Consider the following 14,871-nt stretch of genomic DNA (forward strand, 5'->3'; position numbering starts at 1 on the left):
ACTTGAAGAACAGTATTAAGGACACTATCAGCAGAATAGCTAGACTAGTAAGATGAAGTAGAAAATGAAATATCAAACACTTTCATAAAGAAAGCAAAGCCCTTACATTCAGGCAGAAACTACTGCTTAACTACACAACTGTTATAGTTCACATAACTTCATCTTTTAAATCTTAATTTCTAAAATTTAGCAGTAAACAGAGATGATCTAAAGCACAATCATGACTGAACTCTAGTAACCTCCAAATTTTTCATTTCTAGTGGGTTGCAAGCTACATCGTTAATGGTAGCACTTATGCATATAAAGGAAGACATGAATGGAAATTAGCTGTAATTCATCAACTTTTGGTTGAAGGACAGTTAACAGAAGTCTTAGTTCAATATCAACAGCCCAGCCTCATCCTAATGGCAACAAAAAAAGTCACCCCGTGCTCCGCTTTAATTTTAGAACTTGCTTTAACTGGTTGCTTTTTAAAATTTAATACATTGAAGAAAATAGCATCTTCAGTTTTATCACCAGCACTAAGCTTTAACTGTTGGAACTCAATAATTCTACAAGCCATTCTTTTTGCCAGTCCATCGGGCTAAAACTATCTGGCTAGCCTAGAAAAATTAAGAGAACAAAAATCAGTATTTTCTCATGTAGCTGCATTAGCAACTTTTCTAATGAGCTAAGCACTCATTTAAGAGTTTAGAGTTTATAGTAATTTCATCTGGAAGAGAACCCAGTAGGTTCTGCACTCTGCTCCTGCTCACAGCAGTGCCAAGTTCAAAGCCAGGTCCAGTTGCTCAGGGTCACATCCAGTTGAGTTCTGAGCATTTCCAGGAATGAAGATCCCACAGCCTACTTTCCCACCCATCTTACTGTAAAGCTGGACCATGCTGATTATGAAAATTTCTTTCCTAAGATGAGAACATAGGATTCCAAAACTATTCTAATAAGCTAAAAAAGTTATTTTCAATTTTTTGCCTATTTTAATTATCCAAATGCAGAGTTAGTTAGCCATGCTGATCTGGGCCAACTCCAGTTCAAATATGACTAACTAAATTATACCTTTGATTTTACAAGCAAAAGTTATTTTTTACTTTAAAATATGATCAAAACAAGTCAGTGTCTTGCAGAGTTAACTTAACCTCTCCCTGCCCCTGTTTTATGAACCCTTTTATGAGCTGGACATCACTGGCTGAAGGTAGAAAATAGCTGAATGACTAAGCCTCAAATCTTCCAAGTCTCTATTATCAGCCCCAAGTCATTGTTTTTAACATCTTACAAATGCTTTTAAAATCCCCAATACATTGTAAGTTATTTGCTACATGTAAACAAACAGAAATAAGATACAAAAATCAAGTAATGAAAGAATTCAGATCTAGCCAGTGCTGATACCTTTTCATGAAATAAATATTTAAATGATGAATATTCTTCTTAAACCAAGCTGATACCACAGCACGCTAAAAGTCAACCTAGCAGCTGGTCGACTCTTCCATCTAAAAGGTATAAATGCGAGTTCAAAATAGCTTAATAATTTATCAAAATAAGATTCTTTGCATTTGGTTCCCATTTGGTTTTCTCATATACCATCTGGAGCATTGACTCCTTTGCTATATCTCTCAAGTAATATTAAAATAATAATTTACACGTTATTTGTAACTACTTCATTCCAGCTGCCATTAAGTAAAAATATGGGGTTTATTTCTTCTGCAATTCTAAGTGTGTTACTACAAACTAGACATTTAACACACAGCCTTTCTTTGGTTCTTCATTTAGTTTGTGTATACAAGTAGCACCAAAGCCCACTTCTCAAAGCTTAAGTGTTTCTCCAATTTTCAAATATGATCCTCTTCAAATCTTTGGTTTTACACCTTACCCTCCCAAACTCTGAAAGCTTGACCCCAAGATCAAGGAGTGAGGCATTCTGACCCATTGGAGAAAAGAAGAATCTCTAATGCAACACCTGAGGAGTTCCCTCAGGAAACAACACAACAGATTGACAGAGACATGTATAGGCAATGGCCATAAGAAACAGAGATATGAGAAAAATTTTAGATATTTACATGGTGAAAGAATACTACAGATAGGCTTGAACACACTGCTTAAATTCAAGACAGTTACTTGAAGAAAGGAGGAAAATACTGTGCATGAAATCCCAAGGTAAGGTAAAATATGTTGGATAACCTGAGGAGAGACAGATCAGGGAGAAACATACCTGACCAGCACTTAGGATTTTAGTACAGCCACATGAGCATCCTGCAGTGCTCTCAGGAATTGCAGGGAGTATTTCAAGAGAACCAGCAAGGAGTTTTAAAACGGACTGGATGCAGCCACAAGTACTGACTGGAGACATGGAAAGACTCATGTAACATGGTCCAAGATCAAACCTGGACCCATTTAAGATGTTACCACTGTCCCTGGCTTAGGTGGACTCTATTGAAGCATGCAGTTAACCAGTTACAAACAAATAAAGGCATGCTTGGAGGAGAAAGTTCCTCTGCTTTACTCCCTACCACTGAGCCACCTGGTTGCTCATAAAGGGAGGTCTCATTTCAAATATCCAAGAACCTCCCATTTGTTGTCTGGAAACAGAGCAAAGAAGAAAGGACCTCTCCATCAGTTCTCACCCATGCTTCAGCAGGGTCTGACTTTCCACAGGTACATGCTTGCCTTTGCTGTTGTTCCTTGCTTTCCTAGCCCTACTCCTGACAGCAACTTCTCTGTTAACAAAGCTCCAAATAATAGTGGTAGAAATCATTATTTCTTCTAAGTAACAAAAATAATGGAATTGGTGATAAGCAAACTGGAGAGACTACACATTTTATTTTACTCAAAGTAAAAAAAAAAGTTACAGAAACCAATTTTTTCAAGCAAGATAACTACTGATTCTTCCCTATCTCTAATAATGGCAAATTAGTATTAAAACTGTCTAGAGCTACCACTGTAGTCTGTTCTGTTTGTAGGGGCTTTGAAAACCTCAAGAATAACCAGAGAATTTGGCATTTCAGCTGATGCCCAGTAATATTTCCATCAAGAAAGACAAAGGTACCAGCTAGTAGACCAAACCTTCTTATAGGGTCAACATCCAGATACTAACACTCCCTAAAAGCTGATACTTATCTGGGGACTGGGGCAGAAGGGCAGGAGAATGCCTGGAAATATGAGCTCAGCTGAAACAAATCTGTATCACAAAAAGAATTTCTTCTTCACGGAACAAGATTACTTCATGGTACATATTGATTTACTGACTACAAGACAGTCTTGAAAGGAACTACTCAATTGGATTAGATGTAGCTATTATAAAAACACATTTTTCTTTCAAGAGCAAAGTGAAGTTCTCCAAAAACATAAAATGCCCAAACATTAGGAGTGCTGAGCAAAAAGCACTGGCATTATAATGAAGGATAAACTGAACAAGTACATTATACCTCTCCCAAAAACAGAAACAGGTGCATCATGTAAAACAAGTCAAGTATTTATTTCTTACATGGCACTGTTAAGATCTCAATTACAGTCTATGGGAGTTTGATGTGCTATATTTTGCAGTGCTTCAGAGTAAGCAGCACATTGCAAAAGAGAAAAAAGAAATCCCAACTGGGAAACTTAGAGGCCACAGTGATAAAAATAATAATAAAACAGTGGAAAGTAGGTACAGTAAAAAGGGAAATTTTGGAGAAAAGAATGCTTAATGGAAATGTAACAACTAGCATACAGAAGAGAAAGCCTAAGTCAGACTAGTTAAGCACAAGAATGTGCAAGACTATGAATGTGGATCAGCAGGACACTCCAATAAACTATATAGTGCCCAGTTACGTTTTTTCCCCCCAGTATATCCCCTTTTCCAACCAGCAACCTTTGACACCAAGTCATCATCTCTGGTTTTATCCCATTACAGCTGGTGCACTATTTTAAAGTGATACATTATCTAGTATAGTTCATCCTGGGTTTGGATGAGATATTAAGCTGGTATTTAAAGCAGTACTTCCGTCCAGCAAACAAAATCTGCAGTAAATAAAAAACATATGAAGCAAACAAAATTACATTGTTTAAACTACTGAAATTATAATGCTTCCATTGCTACACAGACACAAACCATAATAACAGAAAATTCAACTGTGTAATATAAATTAAAAGATGGAACAAATAACCTACAGAGGTCATACATAGTTACCTTTTTACGTTTTTTATGGGTTGAGAAGGCATCATTGACTTCTCTATTTTAACCACTTCAACAAAGGGAAATTACTTCCATCTCTCTCCTGCAAAACTTGGAGTAATCCCTTTCCCCCCGCAACAACTCACAGCAACATTAACACACAATAGAGTCAAAAAAAAAGCCCTTAAGCTCAGGTCTTCACCAGGTACTCCCTGCTTTCACAAAAACCCTAAGCTTATGGTCAACAAACTATAAAAGCAAGCCTCCTGCACTCAGCCTCAAGTAAGAGGTGCCTCACCATGTAAATCACAACTTCTCTGAAAGGATGAATGAGGAAAAAGGAACACGCAGCTCATTTTTGAAGCATTTAATAACATAATAACATATAGGATATTTCAATCAGTACTCATTTGCTTGCACATATTAATTACCTTTCGTAGCTGATTTGTGAAAAATAAAGTCTGTAACAAACTGTTCATGTAACAAGTCGCTCCCTGGTTCTTCAGGCCAACATATCCTGTGTGCTTCTTTGAATCCCACCTAGAAAATAAAAATAGTTAGTGCTTAAAAAAAAATAAAGGATAGTTCTGTGTTACTTATAATAAAGAGTATTTCTTCCAAGGTAGCGTTGCTGGTAGGTAGCAACCACTCTTCATTGTTACTTAAAGTTCAAATAAACTACACTTCACTACTGCCTGCCAGCCACAACAGTCTTTGCAGTTAAATGCCTTGTGATTTTGCTAGCTTTTCTTTTTTCAAGATGTTCTGTATGGCAGAAAAACTATATATTATGAATGTCTACTGGAACCTTGAGCTGGACTTTTAAGGACGTTTCAGTACAACCACTCTGTTTACAAGCAACATGAAGCAGAACAACTCAGATGAGGCAGTTTTAGACTGTAAACCAATGGAAGTTACAAAGCAGAGCTACCTGACTCTGTCTGAAACGTTTATCAGCTGTAAGATAGAAATGTTGAGGCTAGATTTGCAGAGGTGTTATATCACAAATCAATTCATACAGAAGTTGAAGTTCCACAACATTATGCTAACAAATGCAAGCGGAAATTTAACCTGTACAAAAATCTCTATGCACCTAATGAAAATTATTGCCACGTGAAAATTCATCAGTTAAAGGTGACCAAGTGAGAAAGTCTAATGAGACCTACAAACGTTCATAACGCACAATATTCGAACAAACTCAAGCAACAGGAAAATATTAGAATTAGTTTTATTTTTAAACAAAGATACTTACGCCACTCCATGTGGAGCATCAGCTTGTACATAGACTTCAAAAGTAACTTTGTCCTCTTCTATAAAGCCTTTTTCAGGATCAGTAACTTCCTGTAAAATAGGAATGACACATGAATGTGAAAACTGGAGCTTGAAATGTGACCACAGTGATCTACCCACCTAGACAAAACTTTCTGATTTCCAAGGATGAGCTAACAGTAATAACAAACTGCAGAAGAACTGAAGAACACCAACAAAGCTGGTTTTCAGCTTAATATGCTTTATTTTTTTTTTTATTTCAATACAGGAAACCTGTTCCTGGTTTTTAAGATTTGCAGCAATAGTTCTATGAATAGTAAGAATAATGAAAGAATGTGTTTCTTCTGGACGATATGCCAGATAGATGGAAAATTAAATGCCCAGCCTCTGAAAATGCTTAAAAAGCTGTCTCAGTTCAAGATAAGTCTTACTAGTATTGTTAGGGCACTAAATATCTGTACATATATACAAAGAACACATGGAAATGCAAGAAAATCTATATTGCTTAAGAATAACATTGACTACCACACAGTGAAAATAAAAAGCAAGCATTCAGATATGCAGAAAATAATAATGAGGAAGCATTTAAATCATAACGCAAGTTAAAACAATCTACAAGAATCAAGTACAAGAATTCCTAAGAAGCTGAAGAAGAAAAATCTAGAGCAATGACAGAAAACAGTGACAGCTTGGAAAAAAAGCCCTTTTCTACAGGTATCTCAGCATTCAGGAGTGAAGTACAAAACTGCTCTTCCTAGTAACAGAATAACACATGTCCAGTTACTTACACTCCAGGCCATGAAGTTGGAAAACCCCCAGTCATTTTCCTTATGAAAGAACAAGTGACTAATGCGACGACTGAATGATTTTTCATCATCCTTGTAGTTTATTATCTTGAGAACTGCTTGTGCATGACAAGACCATGACCTATAAATACAGAACAAACATTTGAAACTCCTTGAAAGCTAAGCTTTTCATAGCCATTAAAATAACTTTTTTGTTAGGAATTTTCGGTATGTTACTTTCACTTATCGGATTTTTTTTCCCCCAATTAGATGTTAAGATTTGGTTGTTATTGTGGGCATGAATCCCTGGGGCTTTCTGAAGCCTTGTTATGAGTGCAAAGCTGGAATGGAGTTTTTCTTAGGGCAACAGCATTCTTAAGAAAGCACTGTCAGGCAATTACAAGTAACAGTAGCTTGAGTATCTTTGAGCAGCTTATCTAGTTGGAGATGTCCCTGCTTATGGCGGGGAGGTTGGACTAGATGACCTTTGGAGGTCCCTTCCAGCCCAGACGTTCTATGATTCTTTGAGTAACACTGGTTTAAGAAGCTAACTGCTCTCTGAGGTGGGCTTTTCCTAATCTACTTCAATGCAGATGGACAGGCCAACTCAAAGTAGTCCTGGTGTCTACAGGGTATGGTAACGGCCTTTGGCTAAGGGAAGGGGGAGGAGGTTCTATCCTCCCTCCCACAACATGAACTCCCCAACAATTCTTCTCAGCAGCACTTCTTGATGACCATTCCTGTTCAAATTTATCCCACTTGTGCAAGGCAATCTGGCTATCAGTTCAGACAAGGTCTTGTCACTGCCTCATGCAGAGGCATCACTGCTTGCTTTGCTCCACCAGCTGCACCTTGGTTGATATTTTGAAGGTTATCCTTTTCCTGTGACTACTTGCACGTGAATTAACTCTCCTGTGACTAGTTAATACACTCACAATTTTATTCTTTACCTTCTACACTGAACACTCACCTTTTAGTTTACAAAAATGACAGAAAAAAGCAACTCGCTACTCAGAGTGAACTACAAGTTGTGTGAGGTCTGGTGTGAGAACGGAGTTACTGTACTGCAAAGGGGACCTACGAGGGGTCTGCACTCTAGCAAGTAAGCTGCAATAATGCCCCAGAAACTTGTGGTCAAAGATAACCAATTTTAATTTGCAGACAATACTGCAAGAACAGGTACATGTTTGTATGTTGCTCGATGAGTGACAAATTCCACTGAAGGAGATGACTGCCTCACACACCCCTCTGCCTCAGTCGTTAGCAGTTACCTGCTCACACGCTTTACAGGGCAACATTTATAGCTCAGCAGGGTCGGAGAACCTCCAGTAACACTTCCACCTGAAATAAACCCAGAACTTCCCCTTGCCAGGAAAACTGTCAAAGACTTCCCCCCAGCAATCAGAAATATATCTAAATTCTACCATAAACTTGTAGCTACACAAGCTCCTTTTAGCTCCTGCTAAATAGAGGATTACTCTATGCTCTGAGATTTAGAAAGGTGGCGTAAAAGGGGACTTAAACTCTTGAAAGAATTCTTTCCTCCAACAGAAAGCTGAAGAAAAATACTTTTTTTTAGATGTTTGCATTTCTTGTGATATATATTAACCAGTGTCGAATGAGGACTTGTACAGTAATTAAAAGACCTTACGTGGAATCAGACTCAGCATTGCACTGAAGGAAGAATCCTACGCTCTTCTGGTGCGGCCTGTCCGGGTAGAGCCGTGGCATAACCATGATCTTCCAGGGCAAGTTCCGTACGAAGCAGGGGGGGCTGAGAACTGACTCACTCAGTCTGTTGAAGCGTTCAACCGTAAACTGAAACGTCGCTTCTGATCGCCAGCTTGTGTCTGCAACACACACACACAATTACTTAACCCCCCGACACTCTGAGAGGCTCTGAACTCCTCAGCAACTCAAGTTTCAGTTATTTCACTGGGAAAACGCTGCGACACCAGTCAGGAGAACGTATCACTGCAAGACACAAGCCTTTTGTACACTATTTGCTTAAATAAATCCTTAGCACTATAATTTGTACGTTTCCTCTAAAGCAGCAGGTACAGCAAGACAGAGACATGAAATGCTTTGCAACGTAAATCACAGCCCACTCTAACTCTTCCTGTTGAGCAGTGTCTTCACAGACCAGTTTCAGTTAGCTCCCTGCACGAACCAAGATGTGCAAAGGATTTTCACAATCTGTTCAACTGCCCTATTGATACCAAGGCACCATTTAGTTGTTTTCTGCTTGCAACAGTTATCTTTTCAAAACGTATGAACCCCAGTGGTTGATTGTTGTTTTGTTTTGTTTTGTTTTTTTTAAACCTTATGCCAGTTTGCTGAAGAATAAGTCAAGAGTAGGGTCCTATGTTCCTTGTGGTACGTAAAAATTTTAGACATTTTTTTAGTGGTCTAAAACAAAGTTAAATGATACATTATGTTTTTTTAAATAGCTTATTTTGATGCACACAATTAAACTAATTTTGCCTTCTTCCCACACCCCCAGCTCTTCATATACCACAATCTGTTCGACTTCTGTTGTACACAGCTCTAACAGGGTGCCGGAGACTGCGACAGCTTCAGGAAGGCACAGGGCTGGGCTCTCTTCATGGTGACATGCCCCACACTGCACACAGGGAGGAAGAACCTGCAACTGATCCCAGCCGTTTCACAGGGCAGGGATGATGTGCAGGGTATGCAGAAGACACTCCTCTCCTTTTTTCCAACTTAACACCCGTGTAACATGGAAAGATTTGCTACTGGGTATGAGGAGGTTTGAGCAACACATAGGGCAGGGGACAGCACCTACAGTCACACTGCCATTTTCCCATCACCTATGGGTGACACTGAGCTGAAGCAGGTATGTGACATGTGCAGTGACATCTGAAACCAAAAGCACTGAGGTACGATGACACCAAGCCAGAAATCAGAACAAATGATGTGACAAGGAACGCTGGACACAACAGATGTATTACTCCTGTACTCATAAAGTAGTTGTTCCCTTGGAAAGCTTTGCATGCCAGAGACAGTGCTGATTGATTTGTAAAAACAAACAAACAAACATGAGTGAGCCCCGATTACTACCTTACTTAAATGAATCTTGACAACCTGCAACAGTGTAAAGACTACACACTTCAGTACAGAAAGTTAACAACTTTTGTTCACAGCTGCCAGGAGCTTTGACAGATTTCATTCTTCTCCTTTGCAAAATGGTTTTCTCTTCAAGCAGTTGTCCTACTTCTGATCTTGATCTTAGCAACACAGCTGATCTCATTTCTGTATGCCCAGAGAGCCCTAAGCATTCCCAGTTATCTCCTGAAAGTAACAGTACTGGAGCAGAAGCCAGCTTCCTCTCCTCTGCACCTGCAATGACCTTCGTGTTACCCTGTGCTGTCGGCTGCCTCACCACTGGAACAGTTCAAAGGATTATCTGCCGCTCTTTCTTCCCTGCATCTAAGTGCAGCTAACCAGCAGTCTATCACCTACTTAAAAACTGTTCCCTGCCCATTTTACCTACTCGCTGTCTGCTGACAGAGTAGAGAGCTGGTCTTCTATGACAGGCTGCATGCAAGGGAGCTCTACACTCTCAAACTTAACTGACAGGCAGAACCAGAAACATCCGTAACACAGTTAGCAATTAAACACCAGCCAGCACCACACGCATCTCACAGCAGCTCGAGAACACCTCCCTGTTCATAATCCAGATAAAGCACTTCTGGGCTTGGTCTGAGTGCCCGAAAGATGAGCCGACCCAGTCTGCTTCCTGCCTCCCTCTGATGCAGCTTCCAGAGCACTTCAGCACAAGGGTGCAGCAGTGCTGCTACGGTGTCAGCTAGAAAAGGCAGCCCACGCAGCATCTGCAGATGCTTCAGAGAAAGTCTGCCAATATTTCTTCATTTCTTTTCAGGAAAGTCCGTGCCTGAGAGCTCCTCAGGGAAAGGTAAAATATCTTCTCAGTAGAATATTCGAGTGATCACTAGTTACTACTCCACAAAAATGCAACCTCATAACATAGGTCAAGCCTAAGACAGAAGTTTCTTTGAAAATACAAAACGCAACCCTCTAAAACAACTTTCCTTGCCTTCCACAAAGCCCATATTTTTTAGCAAGTATGATAGATTCAGATACAAATAGTAAAAAGAAAGAAGTTTAAATTGTGTGATGAGTATTCTGAGCACAACTAAAGAAAACCTTTCTTCACCATCACAGACATGTCTACCGATCTCCAACAAAAGACTCCAGCTGACAGCAGGATAATTTAGTAGGGACTGGCAACTAAGATTTTTACAAGTCTCTGAACTACAAATATCACCCGTGACCCCGAACACAAGCTAGAAAGAACAGACCCAGCTGACAGTGCTTGGTGTGGTTACATGCAATGGATTATACTTGCTATGTGGAAGAGATTTTTCCCACTGCTGAGATGAATGTCACATTTAGCACCCTGATATGCCAAAGATGCTTCAAATCAGAGACCCAGCTACAGAACACAATCCACTTCAAGAATGAAGTGCATATTTCAGCATTTGAACCTTTGAGAAAAGCAGATTTCTTTATTCTCTTAGTAAATGTTGCTACCTTTAAAGTAGCATAACCATTGAGGTTATTAAAATATTCTGAACCTGAATTATTAATGGTGAAACTGGCTGAATATTCCATGAATATTTTAATGATGATCCAAACACAGCATGCTATACTAGCATATGGCCAAGACTGATGCTTCTGCAAGCCTCCTACCCTCTGCAATTCTTCACAGAAATGAGACTTCACTAGGTAATTGCAAAGCCGTGAGTTCATGTTTAGCTAGGGACCTTCTGTTTGAACTTTAACTTCTAAGACAAATTTATTCTATGTGCCGTTTTGAATACTAATGCCCTTGCAAACAAAATTTTACCAGGACCTTGATCAAACCTTGGTTTTATTACTTTTAACTTTACTTGCAGAAGCTACTATTCCAGCTCACAAAACCTGGCTCATTAAGTCATTTTCTGTACAAAGCAGAACATATTCCTTCAGGTGGTTCTTTTTAATTGCTAAGATATCAGACAGAGCAACAATAGGTTCTAGTCAAACCACTTGGGAGAACAGAGCATTATCTGACAGTCCTGTTGGTGGTCCACTGCTGCCCCCATTACGTGTTCTTCACAATGCCTGTCGTTAGTTGCCTAGCAAAGGCGATCGAGAGCTGCATTTTTTTCCCCAGTCTTACCAGTCATTGCTTTTTGTGCTAAGCAGGAAGAACAAAAACATCTCAAAGGTTTCCTGAACTCAGAAATTCGCCAGAAAGCTGGTTTCTATGATCCAGTTGGATGCATCAACCTTTGATCATTCTCCTCACCTGTTTTGGAGGAACCATTAAACTCATCTTAAGAGTTTCACTGAGGAGGTATCTAAATTCTCTTCATGCATTCTTTATCAGCTCAGATTGATTCCACTTGCTATGAATACCAGCAATAGAAGCAGAGTACGTTTATCTAAAAGGCCAATGTCTTCCTCCATTTTTTCCTGTCTTGCAAATCTCCAAGCTGTCTATTACACATGTATATCATGCTGCAAGCCAGGATAGCAAGTGAACAAACAGCAAGAGAGCAATTGCACTGATGTGTAAATAATGCAACAGCAAGCAGCTAATCTGATACACAAAACTTGGAAAAGAGGCATCGTCCACATACGTGATGCAGGTCTTCAGGAATGTTTTTGCCATTATAATATTTTGCAATAACAGCACTTTCTACCTGTGTCAATGCAGAGCTACGACAGCACCAAGATGTAGCCAGACACTCCTTATTCAAATAAGATAATGAGGAGCTACTAGAGTATTACTTAAAAATCAGGATTTTAACCCTGAAAGATGTACCACAGCAGAGTGGACCAGAGCTCCTGACTATACTGAAAGTCCACAAAGACATAAGTGCCATCACAAACACAGAAGCTTTCACAAGCTGTGTGCTGAATTCCTTCAGATACTTCTCTCCCTGCCTTGACACTTTCATAACCAGTTCTTTGAGAGGAATCAAATATTTGGTAAATGATCAACTGTTTTACAGTAGCTTTCTGGTTAAAAAGTCAATGTTATTCTGCATGAAGAGGTGTACATATGATTACTTGCCATTTGAGATATGCCCTGGCTTTCATCAGCTGCTTCTGCAGCTGAAGTCCCTTTTGCTTATTTTGTGCACCGACTTCTGAACAGATTTTTTTACTCATTGACTAACGTGTTGTCTACTGGCTGTCTTGACAGCAAAAACTGCCAGGCTTTCTACCTATAAAGATCCTTACTGAGAGCTTCTGTTCAGCATTGCTGTCCTTGCCAGCTGGTGTCAACCCACGTGATCTTCTCTCGCCACCAGCCAAATACCATGGCCCAAAGACATTCAACACCTTTTATAACAAGTAACTTAATTTTGATGAAAACAATTTCCTATTTCAGTCTCGGCTAGTTACTCCAAGAAGAAATCAAAGCCCTCTGAATGAAATCAGACAAACGGACAAAAAAAAAATTCATAGGCTAAGCAAACCTCATTCTTACTTTACTCAGAGAACCTGATCATAGCAATCTTTGTCTTTGCCAGAGATACAGAGGCAGTTCAACCATGAGAAGCTTTTGTCCTGAATTTAAACCATATTCTCTTCACGGAACATTAGGATTTTCTTTATCAGTATTTTATTATATGTTCCTTGACTACATGGAAGTAACTCCTTTGACCCTTAACCTCAACTTTTGATTTTTCTCAAAAACAAAACCAAAAAAAAAAACCAAAACTCACTCAGTGTTTTGTACATATCTAAATAAAAGTTTAAGCCTAGTCTTGAATGTACGCTCTCAATAGAGCATGAAATAAATAAGCAGAGGGGAACAAATCCCTCTCATACTTTGTCTCCTTTTTCCCAATTAGATTTTATTTAATTCCTCAAAATAAGAGCAGTGCCCCCCCGCATATCCTCTCCTAAGAAGAGAGCTATCATTGTACATTCTCTCTAAACATAACTACAGACTTAGGCAAATTACAAACCTATTATCTTTCTTTAAATAAGACCAGACACATCTACTTTAAAATTATTTCATCTCCTGTAACTGAAAAAAAATGTACACCTTTATTTTCATTTAATAGACCAACAAAAAGATTTCAAAAACCCGCTTCCTCTTTTATTAACAGGACACCAATACATAATTCTTCCTTTGCATTTGCAAATAAAAGGGCATCAAAGCTGGAGAGAAAAAGTGTTCCCCCACAAAACAGTTACCACTGACTTAACATACAAAGACAAAAACTGATCACAGCTGCCACCTGACAAGAGAGCAGATAAGGATTCTAAAGTCCTGAAGAAATTGCCTAGCTGACAAAATTACTATTCAGCACAGCACCAGCTGCAGCATGTTTGAAGGGACATGCCACAAAGTCTAACAATGGACAGTATCACTTTCAGCAATTTTTAAATGAGTACCTAGAAAGAGTAAGAGAAAGAAAAAAAAAAAAGTCCTCAGATGCCTACTCCTATTGTATTGCTATGTTAAAAGGATGAAAACAGAAAACCAGCAGACATAACTACAGAGGATCTAATTTTTTTTAATGAGCTGCAGTTCAGAGGACACGGGTAGAACATGGACCATTTTATCCTCAAAAATTGTAGAAATAAAGCCAACAAGTCACGTGTTTTAATCCAATATTTACTTACCATCTTCCATGTCTTCTTCAGTATTGTTATGTCCGTCAGCCATTGCTACGTTCCCATTAATGACAGGATTTTGAGTAATTCTTGGAGGATCATCTGTATCCCCAGCTAAAACAAAAAAAATAAAAATTAATCAGCTGTAGTAACATTTCTGTCTCAGGTAGCACTTATGAGACACACAAATGGCACATGTGCAAAACAGTATTCACTTCACCTACAGTACAACCGTACTGGTACACGTCTAACTGTAAAATTCCTCAAGCAGATGAAAAATTATGGATGAAGCAAAACATCCACATTAATGCAGAATATAAAGACTATAAATTGATTCTTAAATTTCAAAATGGCCTTAAAGTCAGCATCTCATAATCAAGTCTCGTTAAATAAAAACAAACTTCTAAATTACTTTTTCTGGTGTGCCACATTTTTATACAGATGCGATTTTCCAGTAGGAGACTTTTTAGATTAACAATTCACTTGATGAATTCTTCAGTGTTACTGCTTACAAAAAAGAAAAATCAAATGTAATGCTAAGATTTAAATTTTACTTGAGAAAAAATGAAAAGGATATCCTTTCACGTGCATGAGAGGATTTCCATGTAGCTATCATGTCAGGTACATTTTACATTTTCCAATTTCTGGTCACCACTGCTATTAAGTTTTGCTGTTTAAAACATAGTAAACACCACTAAAACATGAGACATGAAACACCTCCATGAACTAGAACCCCACTATTCTGAATATACATTGCTTTAATTGAGCAAGCATCCTCCTGATTTATCCAACAACTGAACAACACCTCCCTTCCACGGCTTGCATACTAAAAGCTGAAGGATCATTTCAGCATGATTACAGGAAAGTGGATATAATCTGGAATAAACCGTTTATTATCACCAAACTGTAAATCCTATAACCCCTTGCAGGCATCTCAAGGACAAGCACTGCTTCAAAGACACCCTGCAAAGGGTCCCAGAGCTTTCCTGCCGTTCACTAGTGTACGGT

At 38.8% G+C, this 14,871-nt stretch overlaps 1 protein-coding gene across 1 annotated transcript in view; it reads right to left on the reverse strand.

Annotated features, from left to right (window-relative positions):
• The window catches only part of USP7 (ubiquitin specific peptidase 7 (herpes virus-associated)), a 40,644-nt gene extending 26,672 nt beyond the window's left edge, over positions 1–13,972 (reverse strand). Inside the window, exons 1-5 of the mRNA XM_008949337.1 lie at positions 13,873–13,972; positions 7,850–8,048; positions 6,202–6,340; positions 5,397–5,485; positions 4,576–4,684 (exon numbers count right to left, since the gene is read on the reverse strand). Of these exons, the coding sequence (XP_008947585.1) occupies positions 4,576–4,684; positions 5,397–5,485; positions 6,202–6,340; positions 7,850–8,048; positions 13,873–13,915 (579 nt within the window). The 5' untranslated portion in view covers positions 13,916–13,972. The remainder of the gene's footprint in view (positions 1–4,575; positions 4,685–5,396; positions 5,486–6,201; positions 6,341–7,849; positions 8,049–13,872) is intronic.
• Positions 13,973–14,871: the final 899 nt, after the last annotated feature.

The sequence above is a fragment of the Merops nubicus genome, unplaced genomic scaffold, assembly GCF_000691845.1.
Source record: "Merops nubicus isolate BGI_N331 unplaced genomic scaffold, ASM69184v1 scaffold911, whole genome shotgun sequence".
Classification (NCBI taxonomy): domain Eukaryota; kingdom Metazoa; phylum Chordata; class Aves; order Coraciiformes; family Meropidae; genus Merops; species Merops nubicus.